At 41.8% G+C, this 27,056-nt stretch overlaps 1 protein-coding gene across 1 annotated transcript in view; it reads right to left on the minus strand.

Moving 5' to 3' along the window:
* Positions 1-27,056, minus strand: part of LOC148346593 (scavenger receptor cysteine-rich type 1 protein M130-like) — a 44,522-nt gene that overhangs the window by 16,286 nt on the left and 1,180 nt on the right. The window contains exons 4-11 of the mRNA XM_088324673.1: positions 20,377-20,703; positions 17,351-17,641; positions 15,359-15,673; positions 14,544-14,828; positions 12,297-12,611; positions 9,258-9,557; positions 5,193-5,501; positions 702-1,016 (exon numbers count right to left, since the gene is read on the minus strand). Coding sequence (XP_088180799.1) covers positions 702-1,016; positions 5,193-5,501; positions 9,258-9,557; positions 12,297-12,611; positions 14,544-14,828; positions 15,359-15,673; positions 17,351-17,641; positions 20,377-20,703 — 2,457 coding nt within the window. The remainder of the gene's footprint in view (positions 1-701; positions 1,017-5,192; positions 5,502-9,257; positions 9,558-12,296; positions 12,612-14,543; positions 14,829-15,358; positions 15,674-17,350; positions 17,642-20,376; positions 20,704-27,056) is intronic.

Here is a 27,056-nt window from a genome sequence, read left to right on the forward strand (position 1 = left end):
CTCAGTAGGGTCGCGGGGGTGCTGGAGCCCATTCCAGCAATCATCGGGCAGTGGGCAGGGGACACCCTGAACTGGTTGCCAGCCAGTCTCAGGGCACACAGGGACAGACAACTCGCTCATTCACACCTAGGGACAATTTGGACCGGCCAATCCACCTGAAATGCATGTCTTTGGAATGTGGGAGGAAACAGGAGTGCCCGGAGGAAACCCACGCAAGCACGGGGAGAACATACAAACTCCGCACAGGAAGTCCGGTAGCTGGATTTGAAACCACACAGGAGGTTCCCAAGACCTTGAAACTGTGCTGCACACGCGCTGACCACAGCGCCGCCGTGCTGCCTTGATATAAATTAAATATACGTATTTTTTTCAACACATTATGACTCCATTTTTTAAAGATTATTCACAGATAAATCACATATTTTTTGTTTTTGCAAATAATTTGACCATTTAATCAGTTTAAATTGGGGGTTTGGCAAAAATCACACATTTTGTAGTGTCTTACATGTTTAAAAAAAGAAAAAAAAAAGAAAAAAAAAGAAATTGACTGAAATCAACCCAAGTTGTAGGCAGGTCCACTCGACCCAACTTGGTAAATTTTTGACCCACCTGTTTTTAGAGTGAGGCAAAAATAATTTAAGTTGCTGTAGTTTTATTAAATAGCCAATATTCCATTTCGAGAAGAAGCAAATAAAACTCACATGCACAAGAAACCCCCGCGTCACGCTCATGCCCGCAGTCGGACCTGGGAAAACCCTTCAAGGAGCACTGCCCGAGAGAGGATGTGTTGGCGAAACATGCGTCGCTGGCCTCAACCACAGCCCCGCTGCTTTGGCCGTAATGGGCGGCGCCGTGGATGGCCACCACGCGGCCGCAATCCAGGCGATCGCACACCAAGTCGGCTTTAGCCAGGTCCCAGTGGGCGTCGCACACCGAGTGCCAAACGTTGTTGTGCTGTACCTCCACTCTGCCTGTGCATTCCAAGTCGCTGCCCACCAAACGCACCTCCAAGCTGTCTGCACAAATCAAATAGCAAAAACACATCATTGGACCTTTAAGGAGCAACTACAGCAATCGTTAACTCCAGTGATGTTAGTGAGCGGAGGCAAGTCCAAGGAAATAAAAGAATAACAATATATATTAAATGGTTATATTCATTCATTGTTAAATTATTTCTCATAAACCCCTGAGTAAGAATTATTTAAGACTTTTTCGAAAGAGGGCACAAGGACAGGAGCTGTAGCACCCCCTGTTGTCTGTCTGTGCACATATTGTTTAGAAATATTTGCACTAGATTTTGTTTTTACCAGTGAAACCAGTATTCGGGCCTGAAAATGATTATTTTTTTTATATAAGGGAAGTACCCCCCAAAAATCTTTCCATCAAAAGACTGTCATCAAGGTAATATAAAAATAAATCAAATGGTAATGATTGTTCAGCGTTAGAGTTCTTTCTCATTTAACTTTACAGTTTTCGGATTTTATTTTCCAAAATTGGAGAATTTTCATATTATGATCATTACTAACACAATTATAAACCAGTATGTAACATATTACAGTGGGACCTCACTACTTCGCGGTTCGACGTTCGCGGGTTCAGAGCTTCGCGGGACTAAAAAATAATAATAATAAAAGAAAATAATTTATTATATATATATATATTTATTTATTTTAAGCATTTTTGAAGGAGCGTCGCTACTTTGTGGCTCCACGTTCGCGGGTTCAGAGCTTCGCAGGTCTAAAAAATAATAATAAAAAAATGAAGTAATTAAGAAAAAAAAAAAAAAAAAAATATATATATATATATATATATATATATATATATATATATATATATATTTTATTTTTTTTTTTTTAAGCATTTTTGAAAGGGCGCCGCTACTTCGCGGATTTTCACTTTTCGCGAGTGGTTTTGGTCCCCATTAACCGCGATAACCAAGGTCCCACTGTACTGTGATCAGCATTAGCAGATGCTGTGTGAGGTGCGCAATTCTCTTGCATCATGGAAATTTTTGTCTTGTTCTATGGACGGTTTTCCATAAAGGAGGATTACTCATCTATTGATGGTTTTATCTATGTATTACCGTACTGTACTGGGCGTCTACAGATGCAGAGTGATGAACAGAACTTTCTTACCTAATGGCAGAGGCTGATAGTGAGGTCTCAGTTTCTGATTCAGCGCAAACCTCAGTCCCACACGATCTAATTAGTGATAGTATTAGCAAGACACATTGCATGGATTTTTTTCACAATTTAGGATTACCCATCTATTGATACTTTTAATCAGAAGGAGCACCGCATACATTTCTATCATAGGGTATGGTTAGACAATAAAACAAACAGATTATATCAAACCCGTGATCCATTACTAGGAAAACCACAAGAGAAAAAAGAGCCGCATCATGTCAAACAATGACCAGCAGTTTTAAATATGTCCACTCGATGTCACCAAAGCCAGGCACCACAGCTACAGTGAAGAAAATAAGTATTTGAACACCCTGCTATTTTGCTATTTCTCCCACTTAGAAATCATGGAGGGGTATGACATTTTCATCATAGGTGCATGTCCACTGTGAGAGGGATAAACTAAAAAGAAAATTCCAGAAATCACAATGCACGATGTATTTGTGTGATATAGCTGCAAATAATTATTTGAACACCTGAGAAAATGAATGTCAATATTTGGTACAGTGGCCTTTCTTTGCTATTACAGAGGTTAAACGTTTCCTGTAGTTTTTCACCAGGTTTGCACACACTGCAGGAGGGATCTTGGCCCACTACTCCTCACAGATCTTCTCTAGATCAGTCAGGTTTCTGGGCTATCGCTGAGAAACACGAAGTTTGAGCTCCCTAAAACGATTTTCGATTGAGTTCAGGTCTGGAGACTGACTGGGCCACGCTAAAATCTTGATGCTTCTTAGAGAGAAACTCCTTGGTTATCCTGTTTGTGTGCTTCGGTTCATTGTCGTGTTGGAAGACACAGCCACGATCCATCTTCAGTCCTCTGACTGAGGGAAGGAAGTTGTTCCTCAAAATCTCTCAATACACGGCCCCAGTCATCCTCTCTAATGCAGTGCACTCGTCTTGTCCCATTAGCAGAAAAACACTCCCAAAGTACCCCCATGCATCACAGTAGGGATGATGTTCTTCGGATTGTACTCTTCATTCTTCTTTCTCCAAACACGCTTAGTGGAATTATGACCACAAGTTCTATTTTAGTCTCATCTGACCACAAAACTTTCTCCCATGACTCATCTGTATCATCCAAATGGTCATTTGCAAACTTAAGACGGGCCTTGACATGTGCTAATTTAAGCAGGTGAACCTTTCGAGCCATGCATGATTTCAAACCATGACGTCTTAGTGTATTACAGTAACCTTGGAAACAGTGGTCCCAACTCTTTTCGGGTCATTGACCACCCCCTGTCGTGTATTTCAGGGCTGATTCCTCACCTTTCTTTGAATCATTGAGACCCCATAAGGTGATACCTTGCATGGGGCTCCACTCCGATTGAGATTGAGCGTCATGTTTAGCTTCTTCCATTTTATAATGATTGCTCCAACAGTTGACCATTTTTCACCAAGCTGCTTGGCAATTGCTCCGTATTCCTTTCCAGCCTTGTGCAGGTGTACAATTTTGTCTCTGGTGTCTTTGGACAGCGCTTTGGTCTTCGCCACAAGTTACAAGTTCGAGTCTTACTGATTGTATGGGGTGGACAGGTGTCTTTGTGCAGCTTACGACCTCAAACAGGTGCAACTGATTCTAATGGGCGGACAAACAGGTCTTTCAGGGTCAGAATTTTAGATGATACACAGGTGTTCAAATACTTCTTTGCAGCTTTCTCAAACAAACATTTTTTTTTAAATCATGTATTTTGATTGTCTGGATTTTTCTTTTTAGTTTATCTCTCTCACAGTGGACATGTACCTACGATGAAAATTTTAGACCCCTCCATGATTTCTGAGTGGGAGAAACAGCAAAATAGCAGGGTGTTCAACTACTTATCTTCTTCACTGTATATTTGTTGACTACCATTTATCAACGAGAGAACATTTGAGGAAATACTTATCCCGATGTTATTTGACTCAAACTAGAAGTCAAGGATGTGCTCTTCAAAGCAATACGATTGGAGGTCTCTCTTACAACATAAAAAATAGCACCTGGGTGTCTTTGCAGAGGTTTGAATAAGGTTTAGTTTTTTTCTATAACAGATATGAAATCTAACAGCGAACCTCCCAAATTCAGGTATAAACTTTAGTTCCCAAAAATAGAATAAAATTTAAAAAAACAATCAAAATCATTAAATAACTTTTACATAAATGAGTACCCTATGGTATTTTTGTCGCCTTATAGTTTGGATGAGTTTCTGAGCTGAAAAAAATGTTGTTTTTTAAATGCACAGTTTATACAACACAGCAGGAGTATAAATCTTGGTGAAAGAAAAACACATTGAGGAACTTTACACAAATGAATCATAATTATAATTTAATTGTGAGCCTCCAAAAGATCTCCAGCCCCACAGCTGAGGCAATCTGCTTAAGATTTTGCTAGTCCGGTCTCTGCTAGGATGGTTTTGGCCCCAGAGATAAAATTTGTTTGACACCCCTGAACTAGGTTAAATAGTATCAAGTGTTTTACCATGGAAATTACAGACATTTCTAATGATTGACTTGAACAGATTACAGAATTGTTTTTTTTTTACCTAACCTAAACCGATTTCTTTATTTAGATTGTCATAGCAATTTTTTGTTTTTTTTTAATATCGTAGCATCACCCGCAAAGCCACCAGGATTGCAGGTGACCCCACTCGGCCATCTCACAGCCTCTTTAACCTGCTGCCGTCAGGGATAAGACTTCTGAGTCTCATAGCCAGCATACTCAATGACAGTTTCTTCCATCAGGCTGCTAGGACTCTAAACTCTCTCCTTGACCTACCCCCTCCCACCCTACTGCCACTAATTAGATCTAGGCTATACTTTGCATAATTATCAATCAAAACCTTATTTTGATATTTTTACATGAATACTTTTTTACCTTGCTGCTATTTGTCATTTGTATTGTGCCCTATTTATTGCATGTTTTGCATGTGGGGAAGAGGAAGTAATTTCATCTGTGATGTATGTTGTAGATGTAGCATATTTTACAATAGATTTGAAGAAGCAAAGGGACATTTTTAAGAGGTTTCCCATCACCTGAGCACATGACACCGGCAATGGACGTGGTGTTGCAGGATTGTTCCCGGAAGGGACTTTGGGGACACTGCGCCAAAGTGGACTCGGTGCCGCTGCATTCGATCTGTGTCCTCCACATGTGTCCTGAGCCTTGACCGTACTCGGTGGCCGTAGTGATCTTGTGGACCTTGCCGCAATCCAGCTGCTTGCAGGCCACGGCCGCGTCGTTCCGGTCCCACATTTCGCCGCAAATGTCCCCCCAGCGGCCCTTGTCATAGAACTCCACTCTCCCGGCACATGGAGTGTGACCGCCAATCAACCTCACGTTGCCTTGAAGACAAACATGCGCCATAATTACTGTATTTTCTAAACTGTAAGGCGCACCCCCCAAAAAGTGGTCTTTTGTCAAATACCGTATTTTCACGACTATAAGGCGCACCTAAAAGCCTTTATTTTTTTCAAAAGCTGACCATGCGCCTTATAATACAGTGCGCCTTATATATGGATCAATATTAAGTCGCAAAGTCTTGCAACTAAGGCAAGCATCCGCCGACTAGATTTTCCCCCGAAGGCGAAGTAGTCCGCGGTGTATGTTAGGTTATATATACACCAGCGTTTCATTTCCTAACCAATGTGTCAATCATCATTTGAATCAGTCACTATTGGCTAAAGTTATTCGGGGGTAAAGGAGGCAGATCCTTTTCATCATTTACAGGCTGGCATAGGCTAAAGCGGGGCAAAACAAAGCCTGCAAATGGCCGAAAAAGATGAATGTGAACCACAGGTTGGGTTGCACTACGTCATAGAGAAAACATTTTTTACTGGTCTGTACTTGTAAATATTTTACACGGTTGGATTTACTACACTCACGGTAGTAAGAAGACCATGGTTGCGTATCATTATTGAACGCGATGGCTGCAAGAGAACTTAGGTGAGCTATGCGGCTTTATATTTTCCCAGTATCTTGTTTTAGAACGATCTTGATGTTTCTGTGATGAGTCTATTTTTAAACTAAATTCAATTCAAAGTGTTTATTGTCATATGCACAGTAAAGAACCCCGTTTCCCTACACAATAAAATTCTTACTTTGCTGTCCGCACAGTTACCAGCGAAAAATAAAATAGAAACTAAGAAATGGTTGGCATTTCTTGAATCCCAAGACTTTAACCTTCCGAATGATATGTGGAACGATGCATTTGAGTAATTGCTGACATTGTACAGACACTGTGTCCGTACATGTGTGAGACACGTATTTGCTTCTTTGCAAGCTTTTGGAATGTTAAGGGGGTAACAAGTTTGACTGAACTATCTGACTGTTTTGTCGACGTTCCCATTGTAGTGCTTTATAATCCAGTGCGCCTTATGTATGGAAAATCTCATCTCATCTCATTAGCTACACCGCTTATCCTCAGTAGGGTCGCGGGGGTGCTGGAGCCCATCCCAGCAATCATTGGGCAGTGGGCAGGGGACACCCTGAACTGGTTGCCAGCCAATCGCAGGGCACACAGAGACAGACAACTCACTCGCTCATTCACACCTAGGGACAATTTGGACCGGCCAATTCACCTGAAATGCACGTTTTTGGAATGTGGGAGGAAACCGGAGTGCCCGGAGGAAACCCACGCAAGCACGGGGAGAACATACAAACTCCGCACAGGAAGTCTGGAGCTGGATTTGAACCCACGCAGGAGGTTCCCAAGACATGAACTGTGCCGCACATGCGCTAACCACTGCGCCGCCGTGCTGCCCTGTATGGAAAATATAGGACCAAAAACTATTTTTGGGGGGTGCGCCCTATAACCCGCTGCGCCTTATAGTCTTGAAAATACAGTATTCTTCATACATAAGGCACACCACACTATAAGTTAGAAAACAATAAGAGCTACCTTTTTTATTCATGTGTAACTGATGGGCTGTTCATACACTTACAGCATAAAATAGTGCAATGATTGATCAGTTGATTGAAATCGCAAAGCCTTGTTTGCAACAGGAATCGAACCCAGTGCCGGCACAGTGTTGCTCTGAGGGCAAATGTTTTTCTTTAATAGTTACAGAGCTTAAAATGTAATACAAGGCTAACAACAGATGTAAATTCATTAAAATTTGTTCTACAAAGATATTTTGTGTTTATTTGATCCTTAAATTAAACACTCTATGGAATTAATACTTTTATACTTCTGGGTTTCTCAGGTCATTTCCAATTCCACTAGCTCAGCATAAACTTAATACTCAAACAATGGCTGACAGGACTGTTGCATGTCCAAGCCATAGTCATTCATATAGAAGGATTAACAAGATAATGCTGTTCATTTGTAAAAGTATAAATGACTATATCTTCTAATAGTTTGGATAGATGCAAAGTTTAGGCATTTTAATTTTGCGATCTTGTTGGCTCATGGCATCAATGCATTGTATTGTACCTTTGCAGTTTTCACCATCTGGGTAAGGAGTTGAAGCTTCAATTACACGTCCCCTGTGGTCACGGTCCTTCTTTGGTGGTTTAGCTTGGTGTCATAATAATAACACTACAGAGACGTTACCACTAGACCACCCGTGGTACGGATGAATTGGGAAAATGGATTAGACCTAATCTCATTATCACACTGTTTACTCACAGTTCCAAAAACACTGGTTGGAATAGTGCATTTTGTTCTGCATTCTAAAAGGTTAACCAGTCTCTCCACATCTTCACCTGTGCGTCAATAACCTCTCGGTTTAATATGTACAAGTACGTAAGAGAGCTTGCATAGTACTTAGTTGAAAGACATTCTAATTTCTTATTCTGTGTTTTGCAACGTTATCTACACGCAAGTGAAGAAATGGAAAGACTCTTTAACCTATCAGAACGCAGAAGCAAATGCACTCGCTAATCAGTGTCTCTGGCACTGTGAGTAATAGTGTGATATTGAGATAAGCTGTAATACGTTCTTGTATGTTAACAGTTGGTCTAGTAATAAAGTGTCGGCGCAATCACTGCCACGACCTAGGTTTGAATTCTGTTGCATATTATAAAATTGCAAGGGATAATTATCGATTACGGTAGTATACCGTTAAATCTCTTACAGTAACACAACTTATAAATACTGTACGCATATCCAATCATGTCCACTGTATTCTGTGGTATATAGGGTGCACCGGGTTATAAGGTGGTTTTCAGGTCTTGCTTATAGTCCAGAAAAATAACAGTGGATGGGGTTTTTTTGCATACCGTAAATTGCGGACTACAGAGCGCACCTGATTAAGAGATTCATGCGCAAATTTAAGAAACTTTATTGTAGTACAGGCAGCACAGGATATTAAGCTATGGCTTAAGCAGCCATAAAAATAAACTCATTCAAATCTCTTTCTTGCATTAAAAAAAATAAGCGGGGAAATGACGAATACCGAAAAGTTACACATTAAGCTGCGATTATAACACTCCTTTTCGGGCTCTGTCCGCTGCTGTCAATTTCAATTAACTACCACAGCAGTGAATATTAATTAAATGGGCATTGATATATATGCAGGAGTGTGACAAAAATCCTCATACCTAAATGCTTGGAATTTTTGTAACAGGAAAGGCTTATTGAATATTTTAGTGCGGCAGCATGTAATTATTTTGGGGGGGAAAAGATTTCTAATAATTATCATGTACCCTTCCTTAGTAACTGATGTCGGCATATGTTATGACTTTTTACGTGCTTGTAGCAATACTTGGCCTCTCTATCACTCTGTCATGTGCCAAGTGATGGGAGACCCATTGCATGGCAAGTGTACAGCCTCGTATTACACAAGCTTCTTATTTGTAGTCAGTACAGTACATTGAGTTACATTTTGAGTTTATTTTGTTGCAATCCTATATGTTGATGCAAATTTAATGAATATTAACTGCTGCGCTAGATGATAAGATTGACAGCTGCGGAAAGAGTCTGCAAACAACTGTTACTTTTCTCTACTAGATATTTCCCCACGTATTCTGCCATAACGCGACCTTACTCTACAGGGACAGCAAAAATCTTGTTCATCCATTTATACGCATCACAAAATAGATGATCAGCTTGCAAATACTACAACAGAGCAAAATTTGAGGAGACACTCGCAGCCTACCCGAGCATTGGACGGAGGCCTCCTCTACGAGGTCATGGCCGCTCCGGACGTACTCGCGCAGCGTGCACTGCGAGATGGAAGTCTCCCTGCCATTGCAGCTCATCCGATAACCGCTCACCACTCCGCTTTTCCCGAAAGAGCCAGACGCCGTGATGGGATCGCCGCAGTTCATCTCCCGGCACACCACCGCAGCTTCGTGCATCCCCCACTGGACATTGAACACGGACCACCAGTGTCCTTGGTGGTGGATCTCCACCCTACCCGAACACTGGTTGGTACCGTTTACCAATTTGATGTTGGCTGGAGATAATCAACAAATTAGTAGTATGAAAAAGTATCTGAACCTTTTGGAAATTCGCACATTTTGGCATAACATCACCATCAAATTTGATATGATCCCTGTCAAAATCACACAAATTAGAAAACAGTGTCAGCTTTAACTAAAATTACCTAAACTTTTATCTGTTTCGTATTGAAATGAGGTAAGCATACGAACAATGACGTAAGGGGTAATAGTAAGTAACTGGTCCCTCTGCCTAAGGAAATTCAAAGAGCTACGTTTAGTGTATAGTGGCCCCAAATGGCGAGTAGTTGGAGTGAAGCGATATGGTGAGAAGCAAAACTAGAAATAGTTATTTCAAAGCATTATTATTTTTAAAAAAAGTTGACAAAATCCCTTCGTCATAGTTGGGACAGGGAGGGATGACGTTTCGTACACGTCCGCGATCGCCATGGTGACCGAAATAACGTGATCACTTCACACAAAATAACGGGTGCCGAGAACTTTTTTGCACTATGCAAAATCTATTGCACCCTGGTCGTTCTGGAAGGGGGATTACCAATTGTGAGGCCCTTTCTCAAGGTTTCCTTTTTCCTCATGTTGAAACTTTGGGTTTTTCCTTGCCCGCATGTTGGTTTAAGATCAGGCGATGGTGTAATTGTAATCCTGTGCAGACACTTTGTGATTAAGGGCTATACAAATAAATGTGACTTGACTTGAATTGACAATTAAAATAGTTTACTACCAAACAATTTGAGTCAGGTTCAAGCCCAGTCTTAAAACTGCTCTTTCCACTATAAAACACACAACTGGTAAGAATTGTCTCGATGAGAAAAATTGTCTGATGTCAAATGTGGCTCGCGCAAAGGAGCTGTCTGAGAACCCCTCAGACACATCTCATCAGCTGCACCGCTTATCCTCAGTAGGGTCACGGGGATGCTGGAACCCATCCCAGCAATCACCGGGCAGTGGGCAGGGGACACCCTGGACTGGTTGCCAGCCAGTCGCAGGGCACACGGGGACATACAACTCACTTGCTCAGTCAAACCTAGGGACAATTTGGACCGGCCAATTCACCTGAAATGCATGTTTTTTGGAATGTGGGAGGAAACCGGAGTGCCCGGAGGAAACCCACGCAAGCACGGGGAGAACATACAAACTCCTCACAGTAAGGCCGGGAGCTGGATTTGAACCCACTCAGGAGGTTCCCACGACCTCAGAACTGTGCCGCACACGCGCTAACCACTGCGCAGCCGTGCTGCCCTGTGAGATGAGATGTCTGAGATCCTGCAATCAATAATTTAAGCTGGGAGAGGAAACAAAACCATCTCCGACATAGAGCTGCAACAAAAACAAAATAGTTGACAATGAATTCCATTGTCGACTATTGTCGCCAGACATGTTTTTTCAACAGAGTGAGGCATCTCTACATGAATTGAATCTCTGCTGCGAGTGGCTCATGTACCTCATCTCATCTGTTTCAAGCGGTAACATACAGAAATAGTGGCAACAACATCAAGCATGTGTACCAAAACATCAAAAGGTTAGAAGTATTTTAGCCTGGATATGGCCAGTAAAAAGACTACTCCAAAGTAGACTTCGTTTATCATGGCAGTACCGTGGTGTTGCACGAACATTTTATAAGAACAATCTGACAGTTGAATGAAACAGAGTCTGACTCGCCTCGGTAAGATTCACGTAACATTCAAGCCAATACAGTTTTGAGGACGTGCACTGTACATTTTATACACATATATTCAGTTATAAAAGAGAGCTTCAGCATTACGCCAGACTTAGCCTAAAAACATCTCATTATCTCCTCATCTCATTAGCTACACCGCTTATCCTCAGTAGGGTCGCGGGGGTACTGGAGCCCATCCCAGCAATCATCGGGCAGTGGGCAGGGGACACCCTGAACTGGTTGCCAGCCAATCGCAGGGCACACAGGGACAGACAACTCACTCGCTCATTCACACCTAGGGACAATTTGCACCGGCCAATTCACATGAAATTCATGTTTTTGGAATGTGGGAGGAAACCGGAGTGCCCGGAGGAAACCCACGCAAGCACGGGGAGAACATACAAACTCCGCACAGGAAGTCTGGAGCTGGATTTGAACCCACGCAGGAGGTTCCCAAGACATAAACTGTGCCGCACATGCGCTAACCACTGCGCCGCCGTTGTTAAAACGTTAACATCAGTTGTTATAACCGTTTGATTTCAAACTGTTGAAAATCTTATTTTAGGTTATTTTGGTTATTTAGGTAATTTTTATTTAGGTTACTTTGTTACAGACTTTGCAGTTGACCACTGAATGTACATCACGAATTTCGCACAATATTTGTTTTACTGTTTTACTACTGCTAAGGAGCCTGTTCTCGGTTTACAGGGATGAAAAATGTTACTTGATTTTATTTTATTAGTTATTTCCATGTCTCTAAAAATGGATAAAGGGTTATTCATGGATTTATGTCTCTACTGACCGAGCACTTTGCCTAACTGGTTTTTGATAGGGCATTTTTATTTTATGGGTACAAATCTGCGGTACAATCGCAGGGCACACGGGGACATACAACTCACTCGCTCATGTATGTTTAACAAAATATGTATTTTTCATTGTACCCATTCTTCTTGTGTTGATTATCATTTGCCCCATAATTGAATAAACCTGACGTCAGATTTAAGAAAATAATCAGTGACTAGTAAACTATTAAAAATGGTCGTTGGTTTCAGCTCTAGACAGAGGGCTTGACACTCACCTGAACAAAAGATCGAGGCGTCTTCGCCGTGATTGCAGTTGTTATCCCCGAAAGACGAACGCGGGCAGTCGATCAAAGTCGATTCGTTGCCGGCGCATTCCACATCATCCACCCAGATTTCTCCTGTGCCCTCGCCGAAATACGCGCCGGATTTTGCAGTTATGGCCGTACCGCAGTCCAGTGCCCGGCACACCACTTGCGCATCGAGGATGTCCCACGAATCGTCACACACAGTCCCCCAAGCGCCGTCGTGGTAGACCTCCACCCGGCCCGAGCACCGATCTGTGCCGTTGACCAGCCTGAGCGAGGGCGGGCCTGCCAATGACAAGCGAAGGTGCAAAAACTATCCGAATTAAAAAACATCTGATTATGAAATGAATTGTCATTCATTTTGAGAATTGATTAATTGTTTGGATATCATTTTGATTAAAAATGACCTGCAGTGTAAATGCCCATTCTCATCAGTAAATGTTGGTTGATATATACACTGTATCTTCACACAATAGGCGCACCGAAGTATATGACGCACCCATGGCGTAACCAGCCTTTCGGGGTGGTACTCAAACAGCCCAATATTCAACCCAGGCAACCCCAAAAATTATAGCTTTTTAAAAACTCTTTATTCCTTGATAAGAGTCTGTATGGTCTTAAATAGGATAAAAAACGCAAGATAAAAAAATCAAAAAAGAAAACAAAACAAAAATGTGAACAACTCCACTGCCCTAGTTCCCCTCCCCACTCTTCTTACTGTGACGGTCAGAGTATATCATACGGTGGTTCATGAACTATTTGACTACCCAATACCATGACTTTGTATCAACAGATATTGGTCAACATTTTAGCTGCATTGAATCGTAGTACGGGTAATAGTGTTTCTGCTGAACACAAAGTGTATTGTAATGTTTACAAATTGGAAGTTACACTCCTGAACAGTATTGAATAATCCAAAATCACTTTAAAGCTTTAGTGCGTAACATTTGACCACTAGATGGCACTGTATTGTATTATGCGAACGCAAACCATTGTCACAAAACACAGTGTAGCAGAAAGTTGGCAGACAAACATGGCAGCAACCTTAGGTAGGATTCATATTATGGAAGAGAAATACAAATTTCTCCACCTATTATTTTTTTTTGTTGTAAAAATTAACATTGGTACGAGTTCAGGTATTTTTCCTCGTATTCAAATTAATGTATTTTTTCTACCGAATGAAACTTTTTGTACCACTAGGAGGCACAAAATATTACGCACTGTTGCTTCAAGTGAAATGTATGAAAAAGGAACCATCCAGACACTCTGGGTGCTCAGCACCCCTGAAGCTCTGAACCTAATATGGCATTTGGGCGCACCCCCAAAAAGTAGTATTTTCTCATATATTTTTCATATATAAGGCGCACCAGACTATTAAGGGCATCAAATGTTTATTCACATATATCCGTTGGGTTCTCTATGCATTGATGGTAATTATCACAGTAACTGACCTTAAAACGGCAAAATATTGATTTGCAAAGGGGATAAAATGGGTGAGCGCGCCAGCACTTTTCCACTAGACCACTAAGTGGTACATATAATGTATGAAATGGCATTCAAACTATTTCTACTCACAGTATCAGACACACATATTTTTACATGTTTTTTTTTCTGGTAGGTGAAACAGTCTCTCCACTTCTTCTCCTGTGCATCAATCGAATTGCGGTTTAATATGTATAACTATATAAAAAAAGCTTAAAAAACATTTTGTTGAAAGACTGTTTTCTGTTTCTGTCTTTTGCAATGTTAAGTACAGGTGGAGAAGTGGAGAAACAAAAATGCACTACGCAAATCAGTCCTTCTGGTGCCATGGGTAAAAATAGTGTGATAATGAAATAATCTGTAATGGTTTTTCATGTTATCTGTACCCATGATGGTCTGGGGTAAAGGTTAGGTGTCCTTACTGCTATGACCTGGCTTTGAATTCGATTGCATACAATGTGATTCAGGTAAACGAAGATTATTGATGGAGCAAACATGGTTCAAATACGGTAGAATAACATACATAGTAACTCACACCTATAAATGGTGTATGCTATTCCAATCTTATCCATTGTATTTTGTGGTCTAATTACAGGGTGCATTTTCAAATTTCTGGCCAAATTGGGGATCTTGGGTGTGCCTCATAATATGTAAAGGGCAGAGCACAGACAAACCAATAGAGGAAAATGAATCATGATAGATAGAGTACTGTTCATTAGCATCAACATGTCTTACCCATACAGGAAAGTGAAACCCCCTGGCAGGTGTCGGAGGTCTCATGGACGGTGCACTGGGAGAATGAAGCGGCGTGACTGGGACAGGTGCCCCGATACCGCTGCAGCGGGCTTTCTCCGAAGTTCTCCACAGACTGGGAGACCCCCCCGCAGTTGAGTTCCTTGCACACCATGTTGGCCTCCCTACTGCCCCAGTTGTGATCACATAACTTTCCCCAGGCACCGTTGTGGAAAACCTCCAGGCGGCCTGAGCACTGCGAGCTTCCGTTTGTCAGTCGGAGTAATTCTGGGGAAAAACTTTAAGTTATGCTAGTCTCTAAATTCCAAAACCAGAGGCAACTACTACTAGACAGCCAATTCAGTTTTTGCTATTTTGAAATCCTTTTTTCAACAATTTAAAGTGTAAAAACTGTAAAGTAGGCTACTTTAAGTTGTGTATTTCTCAGACTCCCATGCTATGAAATTAACTTGTTTAACCTGTTTTTCTATTTTTAATACACAAGTAATCATTCACACACACACATAGTCACATTTCAAAGATCGACGTTTTTTTCTATTGTATGTAATGTAATACGCATGCGCGACTCCATCTATTTGCTGCGCGTGTGCGACCTTTCAATAAACTACGCCTACTGTACCGGATGTGGTCAGTTCGGCCTGGGCGGCCAACCAATATGGCAGCCGGGCCGGGCTCATGCATTCGCGAAGTAGTTTTAAACTTTATAAATGTCTCGACTTAAATATATTTTCCAGCAATGATTTCATATATTTATAAATCTCCGACAAAAACACAACTATAATGTCTATAGCACCCACCTGAACACACAAGTCCGGCATCCTCGTTGTGGCTGCAGTCGTGCTCGCCAAAGCCTCGGTGTGAGCACTCGGCCAGCGATTTCTCTTTTCCCGTGCACTCCAGATCGTCCAGCCACGTCTGTCCTTCCCCGGTACCGAAAAAACCTCTGTACTTTACTTCCATGGGGCTCCCACAGTCCATCTCACGGCACGTCACCATGGCCTCCTGCATTCCCCACTTGTCGTCGCACACCGTGCCCCATTGGTCCAAGTACAAAATTTCCACGCGGCCTACGCAGCGGTTTGTTCCGTTGACCAGTCGGACGGGTTGGCTGTCTAAAAAGAAATATATGATTGCACATGAATTACACGAACATTCAAAAGTATAGAGTCGCTCAGAAGTGTCCTTGTTCGTTAAGAAGAAGCACTGTCTATTGTCAATGAAGATAACAAGCAACTAATGAGAAAAAGATTGTAGCAAATCATTATTTTAGCTGTAACTGTCTGCATTTAATGCAATATCTTCATAGGTGTATAGGGTCTCCTTTCCAGAACCCAGCACTCCAATCTTCTGATGATACATTGATTTTGTTGATTGCGTTAAAACTTAAAATGGCGGATTAGAAAACTCTTGAGCAATAATGTTAGCAAATCGAGAGCGTTCTCCATTCGGGCCCCAGTGCTGCGGAATGCCCTTCTCCCTGAGATTCGATCTGCAGCCTCAGTGGAAAGGTTTGAATCAAAGCTTAAAACACACTTCTATTCTCTAGCATATGAATAACCTATATTTTATGTTGAAAATATCTGTGTATTATTTGTTATCGGAACATCAATTGCAGCCTTGTCATCCTGGAAGGGGGATTACATCATGTGCAGTCCCGTCCAAGGTGTCTTCATTTTCTTCATGTTGAGTTTTTTTGAGTTTTTCCTTGCCCCATGTAGGTTTTAGATCAGGGAATGGTGTAATAATAGTCTGTGGTTTGCAATAATATGTGGTCTATGCAGCCCTTTGAGACTTTTTGTGGTTAAGGGCTATACAAATAAACATGACTTGATTTAAATTTAGCTAGTCAAAGAAGCTATATATAAAACTGTCCTTCCTTTGAGCTAGCTAGTCGAGCATCCGCAGCACCACACTTGTGGGTGTGATTAAACTTTCAGAATGGACAGAAAAAGATAATGTTTGTGTGAAACTGTCCGTACTTGTTCTAAAAAATGAAGGCTATTCCCTGTGAGAAATTGCCATTAAACTGAAGATCTCCTACAACTGTAATTCAATTTAGAGAGCATTACAAACAGGCCAGAGTAGACAGAGAAGCTGGAGGTCCCACTGCACACCAATGCAAGAGGACAAGTACATGAGAGTCCATAGTTCAGAAATAGGCAACCCAAAATGTTGAAAGAGCCATATTGGACCAAAAAAAAACAAATTTGTCCGGAGCCGCAAAAACTTAAAAGCCTTTTAGAGGCCTTATAATGACTGCAACACATGCTGTATATATATATATATATATATATATATATATATATATATATATCAATATTAGTTATGTTACCCTACTATCAAAATGACTAAGTTAGTTCGGCACATACCCTGGATAATGATGGCACCAAGTGACTACTCTTTTGTAGGATAACACCCACAGTTTAACTTCATCACAATATTCAGTACTTTTCATCAAAATTAAAGAAATGCAATGGAAAAAAAATCCATCACATCACACGACTCATCACAGGCAATTGAGTAGTCTGAATGTCTTTGATTTGTTGTTTGGTGATGTTGTTTGCTGCTTTAATAGCCTTTTCCTTCATCGTCTTACTGAAGAGAGGCCTGTCTTTAATTTTCTTAATGATTTCACTTTTGTTCATGAAGTCTGAAAATAGGTGTTCTGGTAACTTGATGAATGACTCCTGTGTGTACGTAGTCACCATGTGAGAAGGTATATATATATATATATATATATATATATATATATATATATATACCGGTATATACTTTTATCAGTGACTTACTGTAGCAGGAAAAGGTAGCGTCGACGCATTCTTCTTTTACAGGCTGATGCGAGCACTGCGATATGGAGGTCTCGTTGCCCGTGCACGTGGTTTTCACCGCTAAAATTTCTCGGGATTCCCCGAAATGGAGCTTCTCAGCAGAAACCAGAGGTTTCCCGCAGTTGATCTCTTTGCAGATCACCTTGGCTTCGGGCAGGCCCAGGGCTCCGCAGACTTTGTTCCAGTGGCCGTCCCGGAAGATCTCCAGTCTGCCGTTGCAACGGTTGCTTCCGTTATTCACTCTCAAGTGTTCTGGGGGCCAAAACAGAATTAGGAAAAAAATAATCTTTATGTGTGGTAAATAGAGGTGAAATCTCTAAATATTGATATTATCGATACTAAGTACGGTAAGTATTTGGATTGGATCAATTCTACTGCCCTGGGACTGCTCCTTCACTCCACCAACAATTTCCTCAAAGTGACGCTTTTCTTTGTAGATACCGCAGTCCCTTCCTCTCTCGCCCAGAGCCCTCGGCCTCTCTTTAAGTTTTTGCCTGTTTGTGTGACTGACAGATACACATTTAGCACCTCTGCCTACCTGGCCTGCTGCTTCATCTTGCCTGCCAGGCGTAAGAGAGGGACAAATCCACGTGTGCACCCTTTTTAGAAGCTAAATATCACAGAGGCGATAAGGTAAGCACGGTGCGGTGTGGTCTGCTACTGTGGCAACAACACAAATTTACAAAAACACATGAAAAAGTTCAGCCTTCAAAGAGCAATGAGCTGCAAAATGTAAACATGTCATTGTTCCTGAAAAAAAACCCTGTAAATTCCTAGTCATTGTGGTAACAGAGCAGAAGTTTTATTTGTTACATTGCTGATTTTTTAGTTTGGCTCTGTTGACATTTTTTCTGGAATAGTTGTTGTAGTAGAAGTATTTTTTTTTAATACTTTTAAAGGTTTTCCGATCGTACTGTTTACACAATGTGCACTTTCTGATGTTATTTTTTAAATATTGTGCAATGGAAGGTACAGTTGACACAGTTATATCTGTATTTTTGTTACATTAGTGCTTTTTATTGGACTCTCTTGGTTTTTGTTCCGAAATAATTGTAACATAAATATTTCTATTATTTTTCTCATACAGTTAAAGTTGGAATTTTAATTATCCATCAAACAAACAAACTCATCTTATATACATATATGGCCATTCACAACCTGGCTCCTCCTTACCTGTCCGACCTTCTCCAGGTGCACGTCCCCACTCGCTCCCTCAGATCCTCGTCCTCCCTCCGACTGTCAGTGCCCCCTGCCCATCTGAGCACCATGGGAGCCAGAGCCTTCAGTCGCGCTGCTCCCAAGCTTTGGAACAATCTACCTCCGGACCTCCAAAACTGCACACCTCTCTCCACTTTTAAGTCTCGTCTAAAAACACACCTGTTCAGGACTGCCTACAACACATAGCTTCTCCATTTCTTATGTTTTTATGATTTTATGTCTTGTTTTTATTTATTATTTCGTTTACAACTTTTTAAATTGTATTTTTTTTCTTTCATTGTTTGTACAGTGTCCTTGGGTGGCCTGAAAGGCGCTTTTAAATAAAATGCATTATTATTATTATTATTATCCATTATCTGCACTGCTTATCCTCAGCAGGGTCGCGGGGGTTTTTGAGCCGATCCAAACTTTCTTCGGGCAGTGGGCAGGGGACACTCTGAACTGGTTGCCAACCAGTCGCAGGGCATAGAGACAGACAACTCACACGCGCATTCACACCTAGGGACAATTTGGACCGGCCACTCAACCTGACATGCATGTTTTTGGAATGTGGGAGGAAACAGGAGTGCCCAGAGAAAACCCACTGGGAGAACATATCCACACAGGAAGGTTTAATCCCATGACCTCAGAATTGTGCCGCACTCGCGCCAACCCCTGTGCTGCCGTGCTGCCTGAATTGAAGTTATATAATGAAAAAATAAAACATTTTTTGTGTCTGAAATGTTTGTGCTGTGTTATAAACTAACTCAGGAGGGAGGGTTCCATTATTCAATGATCGTGACATTGGTATCAGAATTTGAGGGACTAGTCAACACCAAGCTGCGTACTTCAGCTGAAACACACAGTTCTGTGCTGAAGTACACACGGCCAAAGTAAAGCTTCGTGTTTACTTTGGAGGCAAATTAAAGCTTCGGTTTATTTCGGGCTCGGTTATCAAATCAGGTTAATCCGTCAGGTTTGGGCAGGTTCAGGTTTATATACCCGGACTTGGGTCGAGTCGGGCAGAATTTTTTTAGGCCTGATCTTACCTCTTACTACCATGTGTTTACTTGGTTCGTATCGATACTCCTAGTACTGTATAGCCCAACCCTACTGTAAAACCTGAAGCAAATGTGTTACTATTACGATTAAATTCTTTCTTATTCTTCTCTTCTCTTCTAAAATTAACAAGCAAAAGTATAATTTCATTCTTGTAAAATGGAGAGGGATGGACGCTGGCAGGCTGTACTTGCCCAAGACACACCACAGGAAGTGGTGCCCCTACTGCCATGGTGGTTAAGGGATCGGTGAACAGCAAAAATAAATATTTAGGTATTCTTAGGGGCTGGCAACCTAGTACCAAAAAGCACTATGTTAAGGAACCCTGTTCTATGAGAATCTAATCTAAACTAAACTACCAAATCTTGATTCGTGCACGTGCGTGTGTGAGTTTGCATGTGATTCATACGCTCCAAAATGGCTGAACGGATTTTTGCAAAAGTTCATACAGTTGTATTTTACGCCTCTGTGAGAGTCTTTAGGTAAGATTCATGTCAAGGCATCCCCAAATGAATACCAACAAAATCAATACAAACTGATTTTGTGTACAAGCGGTTTTGGAGCTGCATGCGACTCTTTGGAACTCTTGGGGGCTCCCTGGCAGTTTTTCAACAAACTACAGCCCCAACCACCTCACCCGAGTAAAATGCCCTGCAAAGCTGAGCCCGGCAACTGGCAATTGTGCTTCTGGTTCATGAAATAATTATGATTAAAGGGAAGTCCAGTCTTACCTGAGCACACCACGCCAGCATCTTCGCTATGTGCACAGTTGTTCTCGCCCATGGGCTTATGTGGGCACTTGAAGATGGACATTTCATCCCCGACGCACCGCACATCATCCATCCAGATTTGGTCTCGGGCGTGGCCGAAGTCCACTTCAGCTTTGCGTACGGCCAACGCAGAACCGCACTGCAGTTCCCGGCACACCACTTGGGCGTTGGTGATATCCCAGTAGTCGTCGCACACCGTTCCCCATTGCCCATTGTGGAGAACTTCAACCCGGCCCGAGCAGCGTGATGAAGAATGTCCCGCTAGCCTTACCGTGCCGCTGCTGCATTCTGGGGATTCAAAGAAGCTACTCATTATATTTAAGAGGATTTACCGTTCTGGTAATATGTAAAAATTGACTATTTTTATTTAATTGATTTTGAGATGAGATGAACTAAGGAGTTCTAAATACCAAATAAGCTAGCTAATGGGCTGGTTAGCTTTCAAGTTAGAAGACAGCTAGCCTCACTGTGCCATTGTTGCATTTTGTGGATTCAAAGAAGCTATTTGTTTTCCAACCGATATAAAAATCCTGGTAATACTCAAATGTCCACATTTTGGTTTTTTTTCAAATTTTATTTGCAGAATTGGGGGACTTAGTTTACAACGCTAAATTGCAAATTAGCTAGCTAGTGGACAAATCTGCTATCAAGTTTTGAACAGCGTTCGACAGGTCGCCCTCTAGCCTTACCAAGTTGCTGTTGCATTCAGGGTATTCAAAGACCTATTCATTTTAAAAGGTGTTATACAATTCTGGTACTGCATAAAAGTTGACTTCTATTTTTGTTTATTTCGTTTGGGGAATAGGGTGACTTTGTTAAGAACGCTAAATTGCAAATTAGCTAGCTATTGGACAAGTTAGCTATTAAGCTAAAAGTCGGACAGCGCTTGACATGTAGCCCACTAGCCTCACCATGCTGCTGTTGCATTCTGGGTGTTCAGAGGAGCTACTAGTTTTTAAATATGTTTTATCATTCTGGTAATGCATAAAAGTTGACTTTTTTGTTTTTTATTTAATTTGGGGGTGGAGGGTGACTTAAGAACGCTAAAGAACAAATTAGCTAGCTATTGAGCTAGTGAGCCATCAGGCTAGAAGCCAGAAACGCGGGATGGCGAGTGGCCTGCTAACTTCACTGTGTCGCCATCCCATTCTGGGGGATCAAAGTAGCCATTACATATTTTAAAGGGCTTTACAATTGTAAGTCACAATAAATGACTACTGTAAATTCCGGACTATAGAGCGCACCTGATTATAAGCCGCACCCACCACATTTTAAGAGGAAAACTGATTTTGTACTTACACAAGCCGCACCTGTATATAAGCCCCATGCACCCACATTAAAACATTTAGATAGATAGATAGATAGATACTTTATTCATCCCCGAAGGGAAATTCACATTTCCAGCAGCATCCCTGAGCTGAGAACAGTACAATAATAAAGCCAAAAGAATGCAATATACAAATACCCAGTGTGACGTGCAAATGCCCACTGTAGCGTGTTATATAGAGTAACTAAATAGTGTTACACAGAATACATATTGCAGTAAGATTCGGTAATATCCAATGTAGGTGGTGTGGTTTAATGTGGGCCTTTACTCTGCCGGGTGGAGTTAAAGAGCCTCATGGCATGAGGAAGAAAAGATCTCTTCAGTCTGTCCGTAGTACAAGACAGTGACAGCAGTCTGTCGCTGAAACTGCTCTTCTGTCTGGAGATAATGCTGTGTAGTGGATGCGATGGATTGTCCATGATTGACCTCAGCTTTTTCAGTGCTCGTCTCTCAGCTACTGTTGTTAGGCTGTCCAGCTCTTTGCCCACAACAGAGCTCGCTTTCCTAGCCAGTTTATTGAGACGAGAGGCATCCTTCTTCTTGACGCTGCCTCCCCAACACGCTGCCGCATAGAAGAGGGCGCTTGCCACTACTGTCTCGTAGAATATTTTCAGGAGCTTTTTGCAGATGTTGAAGGAGGCCAGCCTTCTGAGGAAGTAAAGTCGGCTTTGCCCTTTCCTACATAGAGCTTCTGTGTTGGCAGACCAGTCCAGTTTGTTGTCCAGCTGCACACCCAGGTATTTGTAGGTCTGGACAAATTCTACACATTCTCCCTTGATGGTTACAGGAACCGGGTGAGTTCTGGTTCTCCTGAAGTCCACCACCATCTCTCTGGTCTTGGTGGTGTTTAGGTGCAGGTGGTTTGCGTCGCTCCATCGGACAAAGTCCTGAATCAATTTCCTGTACTCCTCCTCCTGCCCGTCTCTGATACATCCCACGATCGCAGTGTCGTCTGCAAACTTTTGCACATGGCAGGCCTCAGAGTTGTACTTAAAGTCCGATGTATATAGAGTGAATAGGAACGGAGAGAGAACGGTCCCCTGCGGAGATCCTGTGCTGCTAACCACAGTGTCCGATGTACAGCCCCCCTGTTTCACATACTGGGGTCTGCCTGTCAGGTAGTCAGTAATCCATTCTACAAGGTGTGAGCTAACTCCCATCTCTGTCAGTTTCCTACTCAGTAGCAGAGGCTGTATGGTATTGAAGGCACTGGAGAAGTCCAAAAATGTAATCCTCACAGCCCCCTTCGCCCTATCCAGGTGAGAGAGGGATCGGTGTAACATGTATACTATAGCATCCTCCACTCCCACCTTCCCCTGGTAAGCAAATTGCAGTGGGTCGATGGCGTGACGGACCTGTAGCCTCAGGTGGTGCAGCAGCAGCCTCTCCATGGTCTTCATCACATGTGATGTCAGGGCGACCGGCCTGAAGTCGTTGAGTTCCTCAGTTCTTGATTTCTTTGGGACTGGGATGATGCAGGATGTTTTCCACAGCTGAGGGACCCTCCCCTGTTCAAGGCTTAGGTTGAAGATGCGCTGTAGAGGGTCTCCCAGCTCAGACGCACCGGCTTTCAGCAGTCGGGGGGATACTCCATCCGGACCAGCTGCCTTGCTGGTTCGTAGCCTTCTCAGCTCTCCACACACCTGGGCTGAAGTTATTTTTAGTGGGGGGATGTCTTCCATGCTAGTGTCCAGAGGGGGGGGGGGGAGGACAGCTGCATTACTCAGGGGTGAGGATGAGGCGGAGTGGTCAAACCTGTTGAAAAAGTTGTTCAACTGGTTGACTCGCCCCACATCTATATCCACAGCCACACCCTGCTTGGTGCTGCAGCCAGTAATTGTTTTCATCCCTTCCCACACCTCCTTCATGTTGTTGTTCTGCAGCTTTTTCTCCAACTTCCTCCTGTACTGCTCCTTCCCTTTCCGGAGCTGGACTTTGAGCTCCTTCTGTACTCGTTTTAGCTCCTGATGATCACCATTTTTAAAGGCCCTCTTCTTTTGGTTCAGAAGGCACTTGATGTCGCTCGTGATCCAGGGCTTGTTGTTGGCATAGCAGCGTACAGTCTTTATAGGAACAACATTGTCCATGCAGAACTTAATGTAGTCAGTAGTGCAGTTTGCCATCTCCTCAATGTCCCCACTGCTGGACCCTAGCGGGACATCCCAGTCTGTACATCCAAAGCAGTCTCTCAGAGCCTGCTCTGCCTCGGTGGACCATTTTCTAAAAGAGCGTGTGGTTGTTGGTAGCCTCCTCACTTTTGGTTTGTACTGTGGTTTAAGCAGAATGAGGTTGTGGTCTCCTTTTCCAAGGGCAGGCAGTGGTTTAGCACTGTACGCATTTTTGATATTCGCATAAAGAAGGTCAATAGTCCTATTTCCCCTGGTCTTGCAGTTCACATACTGGACGAAAGAGGGCAGTATCTTATCAAGAGTCACGTGGTTGAAGTCCCCAGAGATTAACATTGCAGCCTCCGGGTGTTGCGTTTGAAGTTTTGCCACCGCGGAGTGGATGACGTCACACGCTACATCCGCATCAGCGCGCGGTGGGATGTAAACAATGACAGCAATGGCGTGTCCGAACTCTCTGGGCATGTAATAGGGACGAAGACTTACAGCCAAAAGTTCGACATCACGGCAGCAGATAGAATAGAAAGCTTTGTTTTTACATGCCCGGGGTTACACCACCTCGTGTTCACGTAGATAGCCAGTCCCCCTCCTTTGCGCTTCCCACTGACTTTTGTCCCTCTGTCAGCCCGAACAGCGCAGAAGCCAATTAGATAAATTGGCCGCATCACTGAATAAGCCGCAGGGTTGAAGGTTTGGGAAAAAAGTAGCGGCTTATAGTCCGGAATTTACGGTAAAAGTCTTTTTATTCGATTTTAAAAGGGTATTGATTTTGTTAAGAGCTGGCTCGTGGGCTAGTTAGCTATCAAGCTACAAAACTGTAACAGCGTGACCACAAGTGGCCCACTAGCCTCACCGTGCCGCTCTAACATTCTGGTGATTTGAAGGAGCTGTTTTTAAGGATTTTACAATCATGGTAATACATAAAAGTTTTTTGTTTTATTGACTTTGTTAGACCAAAATATCTAGGCAGGGAGCGAGTTAGCTATCAAGCTAGAAGCCAAAACAGTGTGATAAGTGGTCTGCTAAACCTCACTGTGTCATTATTGCATTTTGAGGATTCAGAGGAGCAAACAAAAGTTTTGAGTTTTTTATGTGATTTCAAGAAGTTTTCACCTTTTTAAGAGTGCGAGATAACAAATTAGCTAGCTGGTGGGCTAGTTAGCTGTCAAGCTTGAAGCCGGAACAGCGTGACAAAAAGTGGCCCGCTAGCCTCACCATGTATCTTGTGCATTCTGAGGATTCAATTTATATTACATTTCTTTTGACACAAAAGATGACTCTTTTAGTTTCTTTCAATGTAATTTGGGGAAAGGATTGGCTTTTTTAAGAGTGTCAAATAGCGAATTAGCTAGTGAACTAGAATAATACATAATACAAAATAATACTTATAGTAATACATAGGTTCTGTAGATTTTATCTTATTATCTTTTTTATTTTGGGAAGGGATCGACTTTGTTAAGACCACTAAATGGCAAATAAGCAAGAAAGTGGGCTAGTAAGCTCAAAGCCCAAGTTTTAATTCTATTTAGACGGGAGGGAGGGAAAGATTAAAAAACTAACTAAAGACTTGGTACAACGTTTTTCTAAATGGACAGTATGTAATAATTAGTGCCTTCTAACAACTTTCATTTGGTAAAAAAAAAACATGTATCTGAAGACATGGCAAAAATACATGAACTATCATACAATTGTTAATTTTCTTGGGAAAAAAATTATAGGTCAAGAAATGTTTATTTCTGTTAGTGGAATCCCTACTTTAGTCACCGCCATGTTTGTCTGCCATTTTGTTGCTTTCTGAGGCACTGGTTTTCGTCCGCATTAGACAACAGGGCCATCTATTGGTCAAATATTACACTCTACGGCTTTAAATAGGAGTCTGAAGATTGCTACCGCAAGCTAGCAAGCGAGCTCTGTGTTTTGTAAAAAGCTTAGTATTTTATGGGGGGGTAGACTGATAGTGAACTACATAATTAATGAGCTAGATAGCTAGCTATATTGCTAGTAGAAGCTACCTTTTATTTCATTTTAATGGGGTTAGTGGTCACAAATTTTAGGAAACTAGGCAGTAGCCTAGTCGCTAGGAGCAGTTTGACGGATAAATATTTTTATTTTCTACAAAGGAAATTAAATTAGGGTTGGTTATAAAAACAATGAATTCAAATCAATGTTCGTCTTCAGAAGCCAATGTCATTTAATAAAAACATAGATTGATTCGTTTAGTGTTGATTTTATTTAAGCCTAGCTTTTTATTATATGAGGAAGTGTGTTTTTAGTAACCTGGCTAGCGCGCTGTTTAGCTTGCACTTATTGGGGTAAGAATGTTAGACAGTGAAATACATAGCTGGCTACAGGACAAGTCAGACATATCTAAAACTAGCTGGCTGTACACGGTTAACAATTTGACAAATATCTATTTTCGTAAGTGTCTGTTTTATTTTGTTTTAATCACAAATCCTGACGCCCTTGCTAGTAGCCCAGACTATTATTTTATGAGGTAGCTAACAAGATTTTTATCTGGCATTGAAAAAGGAGAAGAATGCCAAATATTGAACTACTGTACATAGCTAGCTGCCTAGATAGAGAACTAGCTAGATGCCTAGCCCGACAGTTTGCATTATCCGATATTGGGTTTAGTCGATTTGAATAAAACAGAAAAACATTTGATGAAAACAAGTAAATTGGGAATGCTGAAGTTTATAAAGAAAATATAAGAATGTTTCACTGTCTATTGTTTTAGAGTTATTTTCCAATTCAAACAGGTGGTTTTATTTTGTCCTTGTCAAAATCCCATATTTAACCTTGGTCTGTTTGTGGCACCATTTTTACTCAGTGTTTCTTTTGGTTTCAAAAGGTGAGGACGTCTTCATTTGTTGTCTATGTATATAAAACATTGTTTTAACATGCTCTGTATCAGATTTATGTTAAGAATTTAATGCTGTTAAACATTGTTGACACTGTCTGTTGTGGGGTTTAGAACGTTAGGTGTTTTATTTTTAGCTGATTATTATTTGTCCAAAATATAAGGGCTGTTACTTTTGGTTTCAAAAGGAAAGTAAAGGAGAATGTCACATTTTGATCTCCGTGCCCGTTTTCTCTACATTACCAACATCAACCCAGAACACAAAACAGACCTTTAAAGGGTGCAGGTGGCCGGTGCAGCGAAAAAGGGTTACATACATGTTTTAACC

The sequence above is a fragment of the Urocampus carinirostris genome, chromosome 20, assembly GCF_059441175.1.
Source record: "Urocampus carinirostris isolate Australia breed hairy pipefish chromosome 20, RoL_Ucar_1.0, whole genome shotgun sequence".
In the NCBI taxonomy this organism is placed as follows: Eukaryota; Metazoa; Chordata; class Actinopteri; order Syngnathiformes; family Syngnathidae; genus Urocampus; species Urocampus carinirostris.